At 37.2% G+C, this 14,799-nt stretch overlaps 1 protein-coding gene across 15 annotated transcripts in view; it reads left to right on the top strand.

Annotated features, from left to right (window-relative positions):
* Positions 1–14,799, top strand: part of PTPRD (protein tyrosine phosphatase receptor type D) — a 443,130-nt gene that overhangs the window by 268,536 nt on the left and 159,795 nt on the right. For all 15 annotated transcript variants that reach the window (XM_069576561.1, XM_069576552.1, XM_069576559.1 and 12 more), the window contains one exon: positions 10,298–10,388. In XM_069576561.1, coding sequence (XP_069432662.1) covers positions 10,298–10,388 — 91 coding nt within the window. The remainder of the gene's footprint in view (positions 1–10,297; positions 10,389–14,799) is intronic.

Genomic DNA, 14,799 nt, shown 5'->3' with positions numbered 1-14,799 from the left:
GAGGCCACGGGAGGAGCTCCCAAACCCAGCTTAGCAGTTCAGGAAAGAAGTCCCGAACATCTAAGCTGAGATTTAAAAATGACAAGAAGCTGGTCTGGGGGTTTAGAGGGGGGAAGACACTGTTTCAAGCAAAGGACGGCACATGTAATATTTCACAAACAACAGGAAGACTAGCACCTGTTACTTAGCCACATCTTCCCCATCCACTGAGCCTTTTCAGCTGACATCCAACAAACATATATTCTAGACATACCGTATTGCCGGCGCTAGGTCTGAGAGTAGGAAGATGATTGAGAGAAAACTCTCCCCTACAGTGGGCAAACAGATACAGGGAAAAGATAATTAGAATATAGTGGAGCAAGTACTGCCAGGTACTGTGGACACATAAATACAGAATTCTAGCCCAACTTGGATGTCAAGAGAGAGATCCAGAAGGAGCTGATATCTAATGAGTCTTGAACAATGAGGAAGATTTAAAGAAGGTAAAATAGTTGCAAACAATAAAGAACTATAAACAATGGGCTATGAATTCAATCTGTTAAAAATATGTACTGTCTATTCAGGGAAAGAGTAGATGCAAGGTAAAAACAGTGTCATATAATCTACGGTTTTAACTATTAAACGCAAAATTTTTCTTTATATAGTTAAAAAAAAAAATCTCAATGCCTATTTACCAGATTAGCTTAGTAGAATGTCTTAGACATCACTGGAATGACATTTTAGTCCATGGTAACATATTTCTCTTTCATTTTCTAATTTCTGAGTAAATTTGTACTACAAAATCGAGTTTATCTCTTAGTATTTTTCTTTAGGTAGTTCAATTTTTCTTTTTGTTTTATTTATGTACTTACTGTTTGTAACATTTGAAAGGGGGGGTCAGGAAAAGGGATTAAAAGGTTTGATAACAAAGATGAGAGACTATTACAGATCAGAAAAAGAAAGCAGACCATTATGGAAAAAAAAAATATATGCTCTAGAAATTCCCATAAATATATTCTAAACACTGGGGAAAAAAACAAGAGCAAAAGACAAAACTGGGGAAGGGTATAAGAACCGTAGGAAATGGAAAGCAAATATGTTAGCAAAAAGCTCCAGATAATTCCTATTCATTATGTTTCCTAGAGGAGCAATAGCATAAAGTTACCCATCTAGTCTTTAGGTTGGTTCATGTGGCATCATCAGATATGACAAAAAGCTGTGTGCCAGGCTGTGCCACTTGCAGTCATTGGTAAGTTCAGATATTAGAATGGAGGTTTCTGGTAAATATTCGACAGAAAAAATGAGGGACGAGGAAAGAATTGATTCGAGTTCTGGAGTGGGTTGCTAATTTGGATTTATGTAAAAGCTAACTACAAAAATGAGTCTAGTTTGTTTTTCTATCAAAATACAATTTCGATTATTGAAAGGCTGTTTTATCAACAGAAACTGTGCTTTCCTTGTTTCTGGCCAAGAAAACTGAGAGATCTTAATCCCCAGACCTGAACTCCTCACCGTCTAAACATAAATCTGTCTCTTTTAAACATAATGCAGGTAGAGCTCCTTGCTTCTGGGATTTCACACTTGGCTTTTGTGTGGAGAAGCTGAGCAATCCTTTAGGGAAAGGACAGATTTCTTGTGGAACAGCCATGGGGGTATTGCAGGTTCTAGTATTAGGGATTTTGTGGGACTTCAACCTTCTGTTTGAATACACTAAGGGGACAGGATGCTGATCAGGAACTTGAGCAATGCCACCGTCCTACAGAAGCAAGTTGTGGTAACAAAGGGGACTTCTGTGACTGTGTGGAGCAGGACTTTACTCTGGTTGGTTAAAAAAAAAGAAAGAAAGAAGCACCACACAGATTGTACTCAGAGAAAAAGCTGCCAGAAGGTACCTAATGTAAATTAACTCCATAGCAACAATTTCATGTTTCTGAAAAACAAAAATGAAGAAAAAGAGCATTCTATGAAATTTCAAGTTTCTTTGATCTTACTGATTTGGCTTTCAGATTATCTTTCTTTACAAAAATAAAAAGTAGACATTCTTAGAAGCAAAATTGACTCATGATATATGGCACCACTAGTAGCAGCTCAGTGTTTTAATTTATAAGCTATTTAGTATTTAATTGATTAAACATATTTTTGTTATTGACATGGTAAAGGCTTAAATATGTGTAGCACTTTACAATTTACTGAATGTATTACATCATTTGACTTAAGTTTCCCACCTATAAGATAGGTGTTCTCCCCTTTTACAGGTAGTAAGGTGAGGCTCAGAGACACTAAGTGGCCCAAGCAAGATCAGAGTTGCTACTGCTAATAGTTAATAAGGACAGAGAACTTCCTAAGTATTCTTCAAAGGACGCTGCACACAGTGACTGCTATAATCTTCACACCAAGGGCCTTCATCATTTTACAGCTGAGGAAGCTATAAGGTAGTATACTATTGAGCTGGCCAAAAAGTTTAGGCTTTTCTGTAAGCTATTATAGAAAAACCCAAACAAATCTTTTGGCCAACCCAATGATTTGTCCTGGTAACACAAGAGCAGAGAGGAAAGATTTGAGCTTAGGCAGTCTGGCTCCAGAGTCTACATGTTGAACCACAACTGTGCCTCTGACCATAAAATGTATTGACCAAACAAGGACATTTTTTCCTAAAACCATCATAAACGCGTAAGAACTCCATGACAATTAGGCATCAATAGGACGGCCCCAGACACACCTCAGAATCAAGAGGAATCAGTTACAAATGCTCAGCCACAGATTTTAGAAAAATATGTTAAATGTGGAACACTACAATTGGTAGGTTGTCATGTGAATTTAGAGGCAAGAAATAAAGAGGCTACCCACAGGACAGTACTATCACCTGCCATTTTCTAACTGATGAAAATGGAACTTAAGGCAATTAATAATGTCTGACAACACATAGCTTAGAAGATTAGAAACCTTAATTTAAACACAGAAACTGGAAAGATCATTCAGACAGCTTTGGTTTTTCTGTGGTTAATTAATTTGAGTTAAACAGTATATATACCCAAATGACCATAGCAATATATATATATATATATATATATATATCAAAAAATTATGCAAGGCATGACATTCATCATTAAACTCTGAGACAAATTTTGACCTCCCAGTTAAATAATGAGTTCAAGAATGCAATATGGACTGTTAATACAAAAAGCTTTCCTCAATTTGAAGTGGGACTTCCACAAAGACCAGAGTTCACCTTCCCATATAATTATATGGAGCTGGGCCCCTTGATGATAACATATTAAATAAAATTAGTAAAACTTTACTTAGTATAATTAAAATTCTGAAGGTTAGATTTAACTTACCTAATTAAATCTAATATACTGGGAAAACGCAGCTTGCTTTATAAGTAGTCCAGGGCTTTCTCAAATATATTGATTCTCAAGTTATTTATTTTTCTATTAGTTTAATAGTTAAGGTCTCTGTTGGAAAGAGTATTTGAAGGCTAAACACCAAGCTTGAGTTAGACAGGCAGAGTGTTTTCACTGCTATTGATGTGTTAGTGACTCAACTGTGTCTGACTCTTTGCGACCATATGGACTGTAGCCTACCAGTCTCCTCTGTCCATGGAATTCTCCAGGCAAGAGTACTGGAGTGGGTTGCCATTTCCTTCTCCAATATAAAGCTGATCTATGTCCAAAAGCATTTTTTTTTTTTTTAATTTAGATCAGGTTCTTTGAGTTCATATGATTTGGTTGTTACGAGCTTGTCGGGACATGTTAGTTCCTCATTTTACTCATCCTATCAGTTATCTTACTTTCCTTATATCCTGTGAGATTGTAACTAGGGTCACAACTTTGCTGTATCGAAAAGAACCTTTGTAGTAAGGAGTTAAATATTTTACAAATTCTGTTCAGGTATGTTGTTGCTGGTTTGGATTGAAAGAAGAAGCTTGATGAGGTCTCAAGTTGGAAAGTTCTAGTGCAAGAGAAGAGTTCTAAAATGTTTTTGACTGCCCTGATCTAGGAGAGGCATAAATCCCCAAGAATTACCCACTTTACCCACTTCTACTTTTCAGTGAAGAATTCAGTGATAAAATGGCAAAGTCAACAAATTTGGGGAATATATGTATATCTGTTCTGGGAATGCATTTTGAAAAAATGCAAACATGTCTTAAACATAGAAGAAAATTATCAATTAAAAAAATGGTTCCTTAAAGACCATATAGTTGTGATCATTGATCTAATCAGACGTCAGGAAAGGTTTCAGTCTGGCAGTAAAAAATGAGTTGCTATTTGAGAAAAGAGAAGAGTTAACTTGGAATTTGTTGGGAGTGGCAGAAGTTTCTAAACAGATGGTACAGAATGATCAAAGATGGAATGGACCAAAGTAAATTCAAGAAACTAAAAGCCCAGCAGGGTATAGCTCACAGGACACAGAGAGATAAATTCCAGGATCCATTGAAAAGTTTTTAAAAATGGAAATGTTACAGTTGATTTTCTATTGTAGAATATTCCAAAATTTCAGAGATTGGACTAAAGGAGGTTAAATTCATTGGAGAGAGAAATTTAGAAGTAATCCAAGCATGAGACAATGGAATAAAGCTGAAGCAGTGGCAGTAGGGAGGAGGAGAAATGAACGCACTATAGAGAGTTTGGAAGTAGTAGAGTTTGATGGTAACTTGGGTATGAGAGAGGGAGAGAGTTAACTCAGATTGTCACTGATAACACCTAGGTTTACAGCATGCACTAAAATGGATCATGGTGCAGTATTGAAAGAGGATTTATTTTGGAGCCACATTTTTTGTTGTTGTTTTATTTTAACCCCAGTAAATTTGAGGTACTATTGTGACATAGAAATGGAAATATAAAGTTGGAATGGGAGACACTGTGGAGTTCAGAGGAGCACTCTTGGCTGAAGGTACGAATCTGTAAATGATCTGCATTGAGGGGTTAACTGATTCCCTGAGCTGGAATGAGATCACATGGCAAGAAATGAGGACGGAAAGAGAAATCCTTGGCCAGATCCTTGAGGAATTCCACCCTTACTGAAAAGCTGGGTAGCAGATAATAAATCCTGCTAAAGACATAAGGTTAACATGGTGAGAGATCTTAGTAGAAAACTACGAGAGCTGGATACAGAGGAAGAACTGAAAATGTTTCCTGTAGGGTCTTATGAATACTCAGATCAAGTAAGAGAGTCCAAAACTCTCCTTTTGATGCAAGCTTGAGGACCCTGGTGAAGGTGGTGAGGTGGTGGATGGGGCAGAAGCTAGAGGACCATTGACTGGGGAGTGAGTGGAAGGTAAAGTCCTAGAGAACAGCAAGGACTGTTCTCAGTACTGGGGCCGCAAGAGGTAGGAGAGTGATGACTGGATCGGGATGTGGTTTGTTTTGTCCTTCCAGTGATTGAAATCTAATGGATAGAATCCAGTGAGGATGGAGATATTCAGACATATGGGAAACTAGAACCAGTCAATCCTAAAGGAAATCAACCCTGAGTATCATTGGAAGGACTGATGCTGAAGCTGAAGCTCCAGTACTTTGGCCACCTGATGTGAAGAGCCAACTCACTGGAAAAGACCCTGATCCTAGGAAAGATTGAAGGAGGAGAGGGAGCAACAGAGAATGAGATAGCTAGATGGCATCACTGACTCAATGGATATGAGTCTGAGCAAACTCCAGGAGATAGTGAAGGACAGGGATGCCTGGCATGCTGCAGTCCGTGGGGTTGCAAAGAATCAGGCACAACTTAGCGACTAATCAACAAAAGCAAGGAGTATGATGTATGGTCAGCATCCAAAGAGTGAGATGTGGAACCCAATTCAAGAAAAAGTAACTGACCTTGAAAAGTGGAGCCAGCCCTTCTACTGTACCACTGAGAAAGACTACAGTTTGCATCCAGATATAGGTGGTCTTGTAGTTTGTTAGAGAGGGAGGGTATTCTTGTCTAATTTTTTTTTTCCTCTGTATATAAGACATAAAGCCATCTTGTAGCAGAGAGGCATGAGCATCCAGGATTTGAGGCCAGGAAAGAAAGTTTGGAAAAGTTTCTGTGAACATTGAAACTGTGGTGGTCATATTGATAGGCATCACTGAACTTCTATTGGAGTTTGCTGAATATGAACTTATAGCATCATTCTACCCTGTTCATTACTTTTCAAACTGTATACTGCTCCTTGTGTTCAGGCACAGAGAAAGGCAATGATAGATTTCAGCTAAGGTGGAGTGGAGGATGTGGGTTTTGGAACAAAAGAGTTCAAGGAATTTTGAACCTTAGGTGGTTCATGGGCCAGCCCTCTGAACGGTTAAATCACCCAAAATGATGGCAGAGTTTGAGGGAAAAAAAAAAAGACCATCAACCCAGGGTGGGTGGTGCAGAGGTAAAGAATCCACCTGCCGATGCAGGAGATGTAAGAGATATAAGAGATACAGGTTCAGTCCCTAGGTCAGGAAGATACCCTGGAGTAGGAAATGGCAACCCACTCCAGTATTTCTGTCTGGAAAATCCCATGGACAGAGGAGCCTGGCGGGCTACTACAGTCCATGTTGTTGCAAAAAATCAGACAAGTCTGAGCATGCACACACAGATGCATGCACATTGTATTTTGTAGCAAAAGGGTAGAGGGAAAGACACCTGCAAGAAGCAACAGGGAACTAGGAAAGAAACCCCAAGCCCTAAACGTGAGGCTCATGGCCGAGGGAGAGGGGTAAAGTGACATGCCACTACTGGAGAAGTCTACAGTGGAAGCAATATCCTGAGGGGATGGTTAAGCTTCAGGAAAGGCTAATGGGTGGTGGTTTATGAAATTGTAATTGCTGAGAATATAATTGAAATGTATGGACTTAGACCCAGGAGTTCCAAATTCCCGCCTCCTCATTTCTTCAGGAGGTGAGAGCTACTTTGAAGCAGGTTCCATTTTGCCTGCCCTCATTGAATGCTTTAGAGATCTTGGAGAGAAAAGGTTATGGATGTCTGGCCACGCTGTAATTAATTGTTATGGGGGAGGCTGTTCAATTCTTATCTGAGCCACAAATGACATGGGTAGTCAAGGAGTGCTGCAGAAGGAAGAATGAATTCTTTTTCCAGGTACAAGAGTGGCAACGCAGAGTATGAAAACAGAAATAAAATTAAGAGTTCATCAGCTTAACCTGGATTTAGAAGATTCTGAAGGAAAACAATGGGAACTCCCTGATGACGTGCAGTATCATCGCTTTAGGCAAAGAGAAGCTATTCTTTGTGCAATTGGTAGTGAAAAGCAAGAGTTTCCCTGACAAGTGTGTTTATCAAGCCCACCTGCAGTGTCATTTTGTACGCTAGGTTGCAGCCCCTGTCATTCTTCTCCAAGCTGATTTAACATGATGGACTTGTTTGGCAAATCCTTCAGGTGGTGGGAGGACAGGAAAAGGAGGAAGCTTACTCTGGATCATAAAATAAAAGATATTGGCCTTGCTCATGTACTCTACTCTTCCTTCTCCTCACCCTCCTTGCTCATCAAGATTATTTGTAGGAAAGAAAATGGATGGCTAAGTGATGTGATTCCATGAGCCTGCTGATGAGTTGTTCAGAGCACCATGGAGAGAATGCACCTACTGCTGTCTGGTTTGACCTGAATTTCTCGGTCAGGGAAAAAAAAAAGTTTGATAAGTCCTTTAATCTGCATCTCAGGGGATTTCACTGTCCCCCTGTGTCCGTGTTCTCGTCCGTCTCTCCCACTATGGTGGTCAGTACCAGCCAGTAGCAGCTGGTTTCTGTTAAGTGCTCTGTGATACACACTGTTCTGAGCACTTTGTGTCCATTTATTTTCCCTCAGTAAGTCTGATATTATTTACTCACATTCTCAGAATGTGCAGCTGAGATTCGGGGATGTTAGATGATCAGCCCAGGATCACACGGCTTATTAGTGGCAGAACCTACATTCTGGGCTAGATGTGTCTCTGGATGCCACATTCTTTACTAGAAACATTCTAGATCTCCACAGCCCAGCAAATGCGATGAGAGCCACATGTGAAATATTACACTTTCTAGCAGGTGTGGTGAAAAGTACAAAGAAATGGATGTAATTAATTTTAATTACATATTTTATGAAGCCCAATATATCCAGAGTATTATCATTTAATATGTGACCATTATTAAAAAATATTGCTATGATAGTTTACATTTATTTTTCATACCAAGTCTTTGAAATCCATTGTTTTGTATAGAGCAGCTGTCAGTTCAGACTAGCCACATTTTAAGTGCTTGATAACCACTGGAGGCTAGTGGCTACCATACTGGATAGAGTTGCTCTAGACTCTGTTTGTGGAAATGGAGTTCTTAATCACACAAGATTTGCTGAGTTTATTACAGATTTTGCTTTAAGAACAATGAAGGCAAAAAAAAAAAAATAAAAAAAAAATAAAAAAAAAAAAGAACAATGAAGGCTCCTGTGTGTGTAATTAATCTCTGTAATAGAATGTGACACAAGCTTGATGGAGCCCATCCTATTCTCATTCCTTTCCTGAGTGGCAGCCTTCTCTTCTAAAGGTGTGTGTTCATTTCCACAATAAATTTCCACAAAATGTAGAGTCTAAGAAGTGCTTTATGATACAAAATAAATGAAACAAAAGCAGACTCTTGCCATAGTTTATACACACACACACACATACATACACACATATACACATACATACAAACATACACACATACATACATACACACATATGGGCTTCCCCAGTGGCTCAGTGGTAAAGAGTCAGCCTACAATGCAGCAGATGTGGGTTCAGTCCTTGGGTTGGGAAGATGCCCTGGAGAAGGAAATAACAACCCACTACAGTATTCTTGCCTGGGAAATCCCAGGGACAGAGGAACCTGGCAGACTACAGTCCATGGGGTTGGAAAGAGTCAGACATGATTGAGTGACTAAGCACACACACACACACACACGTAAATATATGTATGTAGGTATAATATATAGTTTTATTTCCCCTTGGGCTTCCCCTGTGGCTCAGCTGGTAAAGAATCTACCTGCAATGCGGGAGACCTGGGTTTGATCCGTGAGTTGGGAGGATCCCCTGGAGAAGGGAACGGTATCCACTCCAGGATTCTGAACTGGAGAATTCCATGGACTGTATAGTCCGTGGGGTCGCAGAGTCAGACACGACCGAGTGACTCTCACTTTCACTTATATCCCGTTACTGTTTTATCTTGAGCAATTATTCAGTCTCTGTGAATTTTATTTATTTATTTATTTGGTCAGTTACCTGTTCTTAAAGTGTTTTTTTTTTTTAAACAGGGCAAAGTGAAATTATGCATTTCCTATAATACATGAACAGTAGGAAGTGATTAATGTGCTAACTGTTATTATACATCTATGTTCAAAGTCTTTGTATAGGAACTACCAAAAATCAGTATGAACAGAGTCCCTGTGAATACCAGAGCAGGGTATACACTATATAGAAGTCACAAAATAATTTTACAAATAACCTGTATCTGTTTGGGGACAGGTTCTGTTATACATAAAGTGGAGTTGACCATTCTCAATGTGAGGACTTGCTTATTAATCTTTTTGTCTTTTCCTGTAATTGTATTATATTAAAATCTATTTTGAAAGCCTCAGATAGTAACTGTCTCAAAATTTCTGCAGTTCTACCTGAAGATGTGCAATTTGATGGGTAGAAAGCGAGGAGAATCTGTATGCCTTTATATATTTAATAACTGTGAGATAAGTAATTTTTATGCTTTTATTTTTTCCAAATAAAAAGTACTTATATGGTGTATAAACAAAATCATCATCATTGTACAGGCATTTGTATGAGCTTAGAGTAATTTTTGAGGAGGGCGTGGCAACCCATTCCAGTATTCTTGCCAGGAGAATCCCCATGGACAGAGGAGCCTGGCAGACTATAGTCCATGGCATCGCAGAGTCGGACATGACTGAGCAACTAAGCATAGCACAGAGTAATTTTTATTACACATCTTCTTTTTAAAAAACCCTCTTATAAATTAATGTCATAGAAAATTCTTGGCTCAGCAGCCTGTGGTGGTGGATTTCAATATACCTGCCTTGCATGTGTCCAGCAACAGGGTACTAACAAACTCTTTCTGTTCTGTTTATGATACCTAATAAAGGGCAGTCAACCATAGTAATATTACCATACAAGATCATTGAAGTTACACATAAATGTCTACCCATGTTGTTTTTAAAATTGAACAAACAGGTGGTTATTTGTCATTGATGGACAAGTCACTCCATATTCATAATTTGCTTTCAATCTCAATCACTGGTCTGTGGAAGATTTAAGGATATATCCATCTTCTTTTCCCTCTGAACTAACCTTATTTTTATCTGTCTATTCTCGTGCAGAGGTTACTACATAATAATTGTGCCTTTGAAGAAATCTCGTGGGAAATTTATCAAGCCATGGGAGAGTCCAGATGAAATGGAATTAGATGAGGTAAACTGTGTTTTGGGTGGTATCTTTCATTAGTTACTTAATTTTTAAAATAAATGTCTCCTCTCTATGGAGACCTTGCAGCATCTGATCTGGGCAGACCAGCTCCTACATGGCTGGCTAGTTGGATGGTTCAGTGCTATGGGCATGTTAACCTCTTGGGATCCCAACAAAGAGCTTTTTCTTTAATTAAAAGACATTAAGCTGCTGTAAAGCTTACAACCTATCTAATCTTTGTTGGCTTTAATATTTTGCCCCTTGCTCCTTGTAAAACATAATGCAGAGGTGTGGAAGGAGAAGTGAATTGTCAGCAAAGACTTAATCACCACTGTTAGGAATTCCAAGGTCCACTTCATTAGGGCAGTGGTAGCTGAGGTTGTTAAAAATGCTAAGTTACAGTTTGCACCAGAGTTCAACACTTGACCTACTATGTGTTCTTGACCAGTTGCTGACAGAATTGTGCTGATTAGCACATTTTTACTACCTTCTGTGTTTTATAGGATTTCAGAATCAAAAATGCATATAACTTTAGGAGCAAACAAAACAAATCACAGAATTTTGAGCTGAGCAAGAAATATGGTACAAAAGTACCATAAGGTAGTATGATTTTAATTTCTAAAATCTTACAATAACAACAGTAAGTACCTTGGTATTGTTTTTGCAAAAAGAACTTTTTTTTGAAAGTGAATACATACAATACAGAACAAGAGCTAATTTTTCATACTTCCATTTAGATGAGAAAAGTGTGATTGGAAGGGTTAAGCCAGACCCTCAGAGGACCACAGCAAATTAATGGCTGGGGTTCACATTTTGAAATACCATATAGGAGAGACTTTATGATTTTAATATGATTCTAGTCTGAACCAGTTCCGAAGTCAAATAAAAAGCCAAAAGTCCCTATTTGGGGAAATATGATATTTTAATGTACTGAATTTATTTACAGCATGTTGTACATCTTATAACTCAACATGTTATTCTTAGGTATTTTCTCTCCATCAAATTAGTTCTTACAAAGTAAAGAAAAGCAGGAATTTCCCAACTACATTACAGGGAGATGTTTATTTCATTCATGTCTGTACTAAGGAGACTATGATCTTGAGAGATAAGAACTGTTAACTTCTTTTGGCAAATGTATGTCATCCCTAGAAGTATGGTTCATCATCACCCATTTCATTTATCTGACTTCAAGTTGATCAAGTTTGGAATGGGAGATGAGTTCAAGGTTAGGACTGTGTTTGGGGTCAACGTGTAGTGATTAGATAAGCATTGAAGGAGCGTAAAATGAAGCACATTTCTATAATGTTGTCAAGTAATATAGGCTTTATATTTTACATTTCTTTTCTGCTGATATTAAAGGAACTAAACCCTTTTTATGCTGTCAGAGGAGTCTATCTGAAAATGCCAGCTGATGAGCTGTTCCGTAAACATTCTGAAGCAAGTCATGGTTTACTTGCAACTGATCAGTTAATCCTAACATATTCTTTATTATTTTAAACAGTTCTCAGCTAAAATACAGAATTCAGTTAGAATTGGACTTAAAATGGAAAGGCAAGTTATAAAATCTGATTCTTTCTATCTATTGAAAAAAACAGTTTCCAAGGAGTTAAGATCCAAGCCAAAAATGACATCAAATACTTTAAAAAAAAAAAGCTTTCCTTAGAAGTAGAGCCATTTGATAGTAAGTAATAGCAGGCTGATTCTCTTTTATAGCCAGGTTTTAACCTCCAAAATGTACAGCAATTCTAATGGATTAAAGTATAGAGCTATATGACATTGAACTTTCTTGCAATTAAATTCTATGGGTCTCTGCTGCTGATTCCCATAACAAAGGGTCATTTTAATCATCCCACAAGTTGTGGTGCATTAATCTGTATAATAGTTCGATAAAGAACATTTATTAATTCAAAATTTTGGGGTCAGGATGGGTTCTTTCCTACTTTTGTTACTGATATAATTGAGACCACATTGTAGAATTAATGGTGGAAGAAATAAGATATGCATTGACTGGAAAATGAAAATTATTTCTGATAAAAAACTAAAGCCCTTGATATATCTTCTGGAATTACCTCCAATACATCTTGTAACTATTGTGGAGGGGAACAAATGAAAGTAGGCTATGGCCTCACTTTGTGCTTACTCATCCAGTTTCTGATTCCTACAGACAGGTTTTTTTTTTTTTTTTTCCTACCATGGATAATAAAAGCATTGTAGTAATTTTATCTATAGCTTGGTACTGCCAGGTTTGACAAAGCTGTGTTCCTCTCTTAAATGTATTTGACCAAGTGATTTTTTAGAAAGGCCTATAATTCAAATCACTGAAACCCTATCATCAAATAGAATGGTGGCCTAAGGGGATTTCCACATGTGTGCTTCACATCGAGGCCCATAAAAAATAGAAAGAGGCTTTCTAAACAGAGTCACTCTCAGTATTGTCTTCTGAGCTCATTTATCCTTTGTCTGGGTAGAATCTTCACATAATAAATTCGTAGACTGGAAGTCTTAGTTGTCAAGGTCAGACTGGGCAGAGCAGACCTTGATAGTCAAAATGAATTTTGGACAGAATGACTCCTAAAAATATTAGTTATATTTAATTCAGGGCAAGTCTTATAATATATCATAAGCTTTTCATCGCATTGTACTTCAAAGGCTTGCTATAAAATAATGTGGTCATTTGTGGTTGTAACTTGAACATATTGGCTCACTTCATGTCATTTGAGCACACTTGACCCATTTAAAGTATAACACAGGAAGCATCCCACAGAGGTTAGGGCAGCCTAAGGTTCCAGGTTTGACCTTAGGGAATGGCAGCATTGGCCTAAGGAGGACCAAAACACTGAAATATTTTAAGGTACTTCCTGTAAGTCTTCTAAAGAAACCCCAGCAAAAGGTACTCACTCATGACAGTGATATGGATGAATTATGACAGTTGCCTACATCTGAAGTATGAATAAAATCAAGGTAGGGTTTGATCAGTGAAGTAGAAGAGGGGACACAGTTGCATAAACAACTGATGGTAAATGTTTCTGATTAACCAACTTCAAAAAGCTTTTCAGCTTATCTGTACTGCATTTGTCCTTCTCAAACTAATGGCCCTTCATCTCCTGCATATCAACAAGAACCTGTGTAGTGACTTTTCAAGTATATATTAAACATTTACATCAGAATTTTAAAAAATATTTAAAGAATCCAGAAAAAAAAGAAAGTATGCATTTTTCTGTGTTAATGAAAGCAGATACACAAAAATTATATATTTAAGTATAGACTCAGTTAAAACAATTAAGAGTATTAATTTAGCCTAATGTTGCATTTGTGTTTCTTTAATATTGTGCGGCCTCCAAGTAAACAAAAATATGGTTGGAAAAAATATCTTACAAATAATTTCATTTTACCAATTGAATCCAATATTATTACTTTCTATTGTGCCTCAGTTTCCTCATTTATATAGAGGTAATAATAATCTATCTTATAGAGTTTTTATGAGTAAATGAAATAAGCTATGTTTAGTCTCTTGAGAATGGTGCCTGGCACCTAGTAAGTGCCTAACAAATACAATTATTATTGCCATTATCATTATTATAAGAAAACCTAAATTTGACAACAGGATTGAAAGATAGTGCTATATTTCTAGACTAGCTTTATTTTAGGCCAGCTGATCCGTAAATGATCAGTATATCTGAATTTATCATGAGATGGTCCAATTTTGCTAAAGAAGTCTATTGTGGTTTTCATAAAAGAGCTTACATGTTAAATAATTTTAATTGTATCAATAAACTCAAATTTTAACAGAAAATTTGAGAACATTATAAATTAAATATTCAATAACATGGGCACAAATTATATATAATAATTACAAAAGAGTAATTTTTACACTTTAGGTTATAATTTTGACCAGCTTAGCACATTTACAACTTTGTGTTAGAGACAAGTTTACCATCAAGTTCCTAACAGAAGCTTTTGGTATTTGCCGTGTGTATAGTCTGCAGCTGTTATGATTACAGAAGCCTGGCTTTCATTGTGTAGGGTCTCAGATAAACAGTCTTCTCTATAAAGGTAGTAAAATAAATCAGCATTCTTTCAAAAAAACAGTTAAGTTGCCTCTTAGATTCAAAGGCATCTCAGACTGCTATAAACTTTCCCTAAGCCCTATAAAATATCAGTATTTAATGGGAGCGGTGAGAACTTAGTCATCATGTTGAAATTGTCATATCATTAACATGATTTTCTCCAAATAGTGACTCTAAAAACAATAGAGTATCAAACCATAATTTATACTGTTTTTTCCTTTTCAAAATACACGAAGGATTTGTATATATGCATGTTTATGTTTGTTTCATTCTGGGTAATATGATTATTTTATCTCTAACCTGCCTTTATCACCTAGCTAGATAATTTAATATCTCCAGAGAGCTGTTAG

The sequence above is a fragment of the Ovis canadensis genome, chromosome 2 (assembly GCF_042477335.2).
Source record: "Ovis canadensis isolate MfBH-ARS-UI-01 breed Bighorn chromosome 2, ARS-UI_OviCan_v2, whole genome shotgun sequence".
Taxonomy (NCBI): Eukaryota; Metazoa; Chordata; class Mammalia; order Artiodactyla; family Bovidae; genus Ovis; species Ovis canadensis.
Note: the sequence above shows the minus strand (reverse complement) of the source record. Positions and strands in the feature narration are given on the sequence as shown.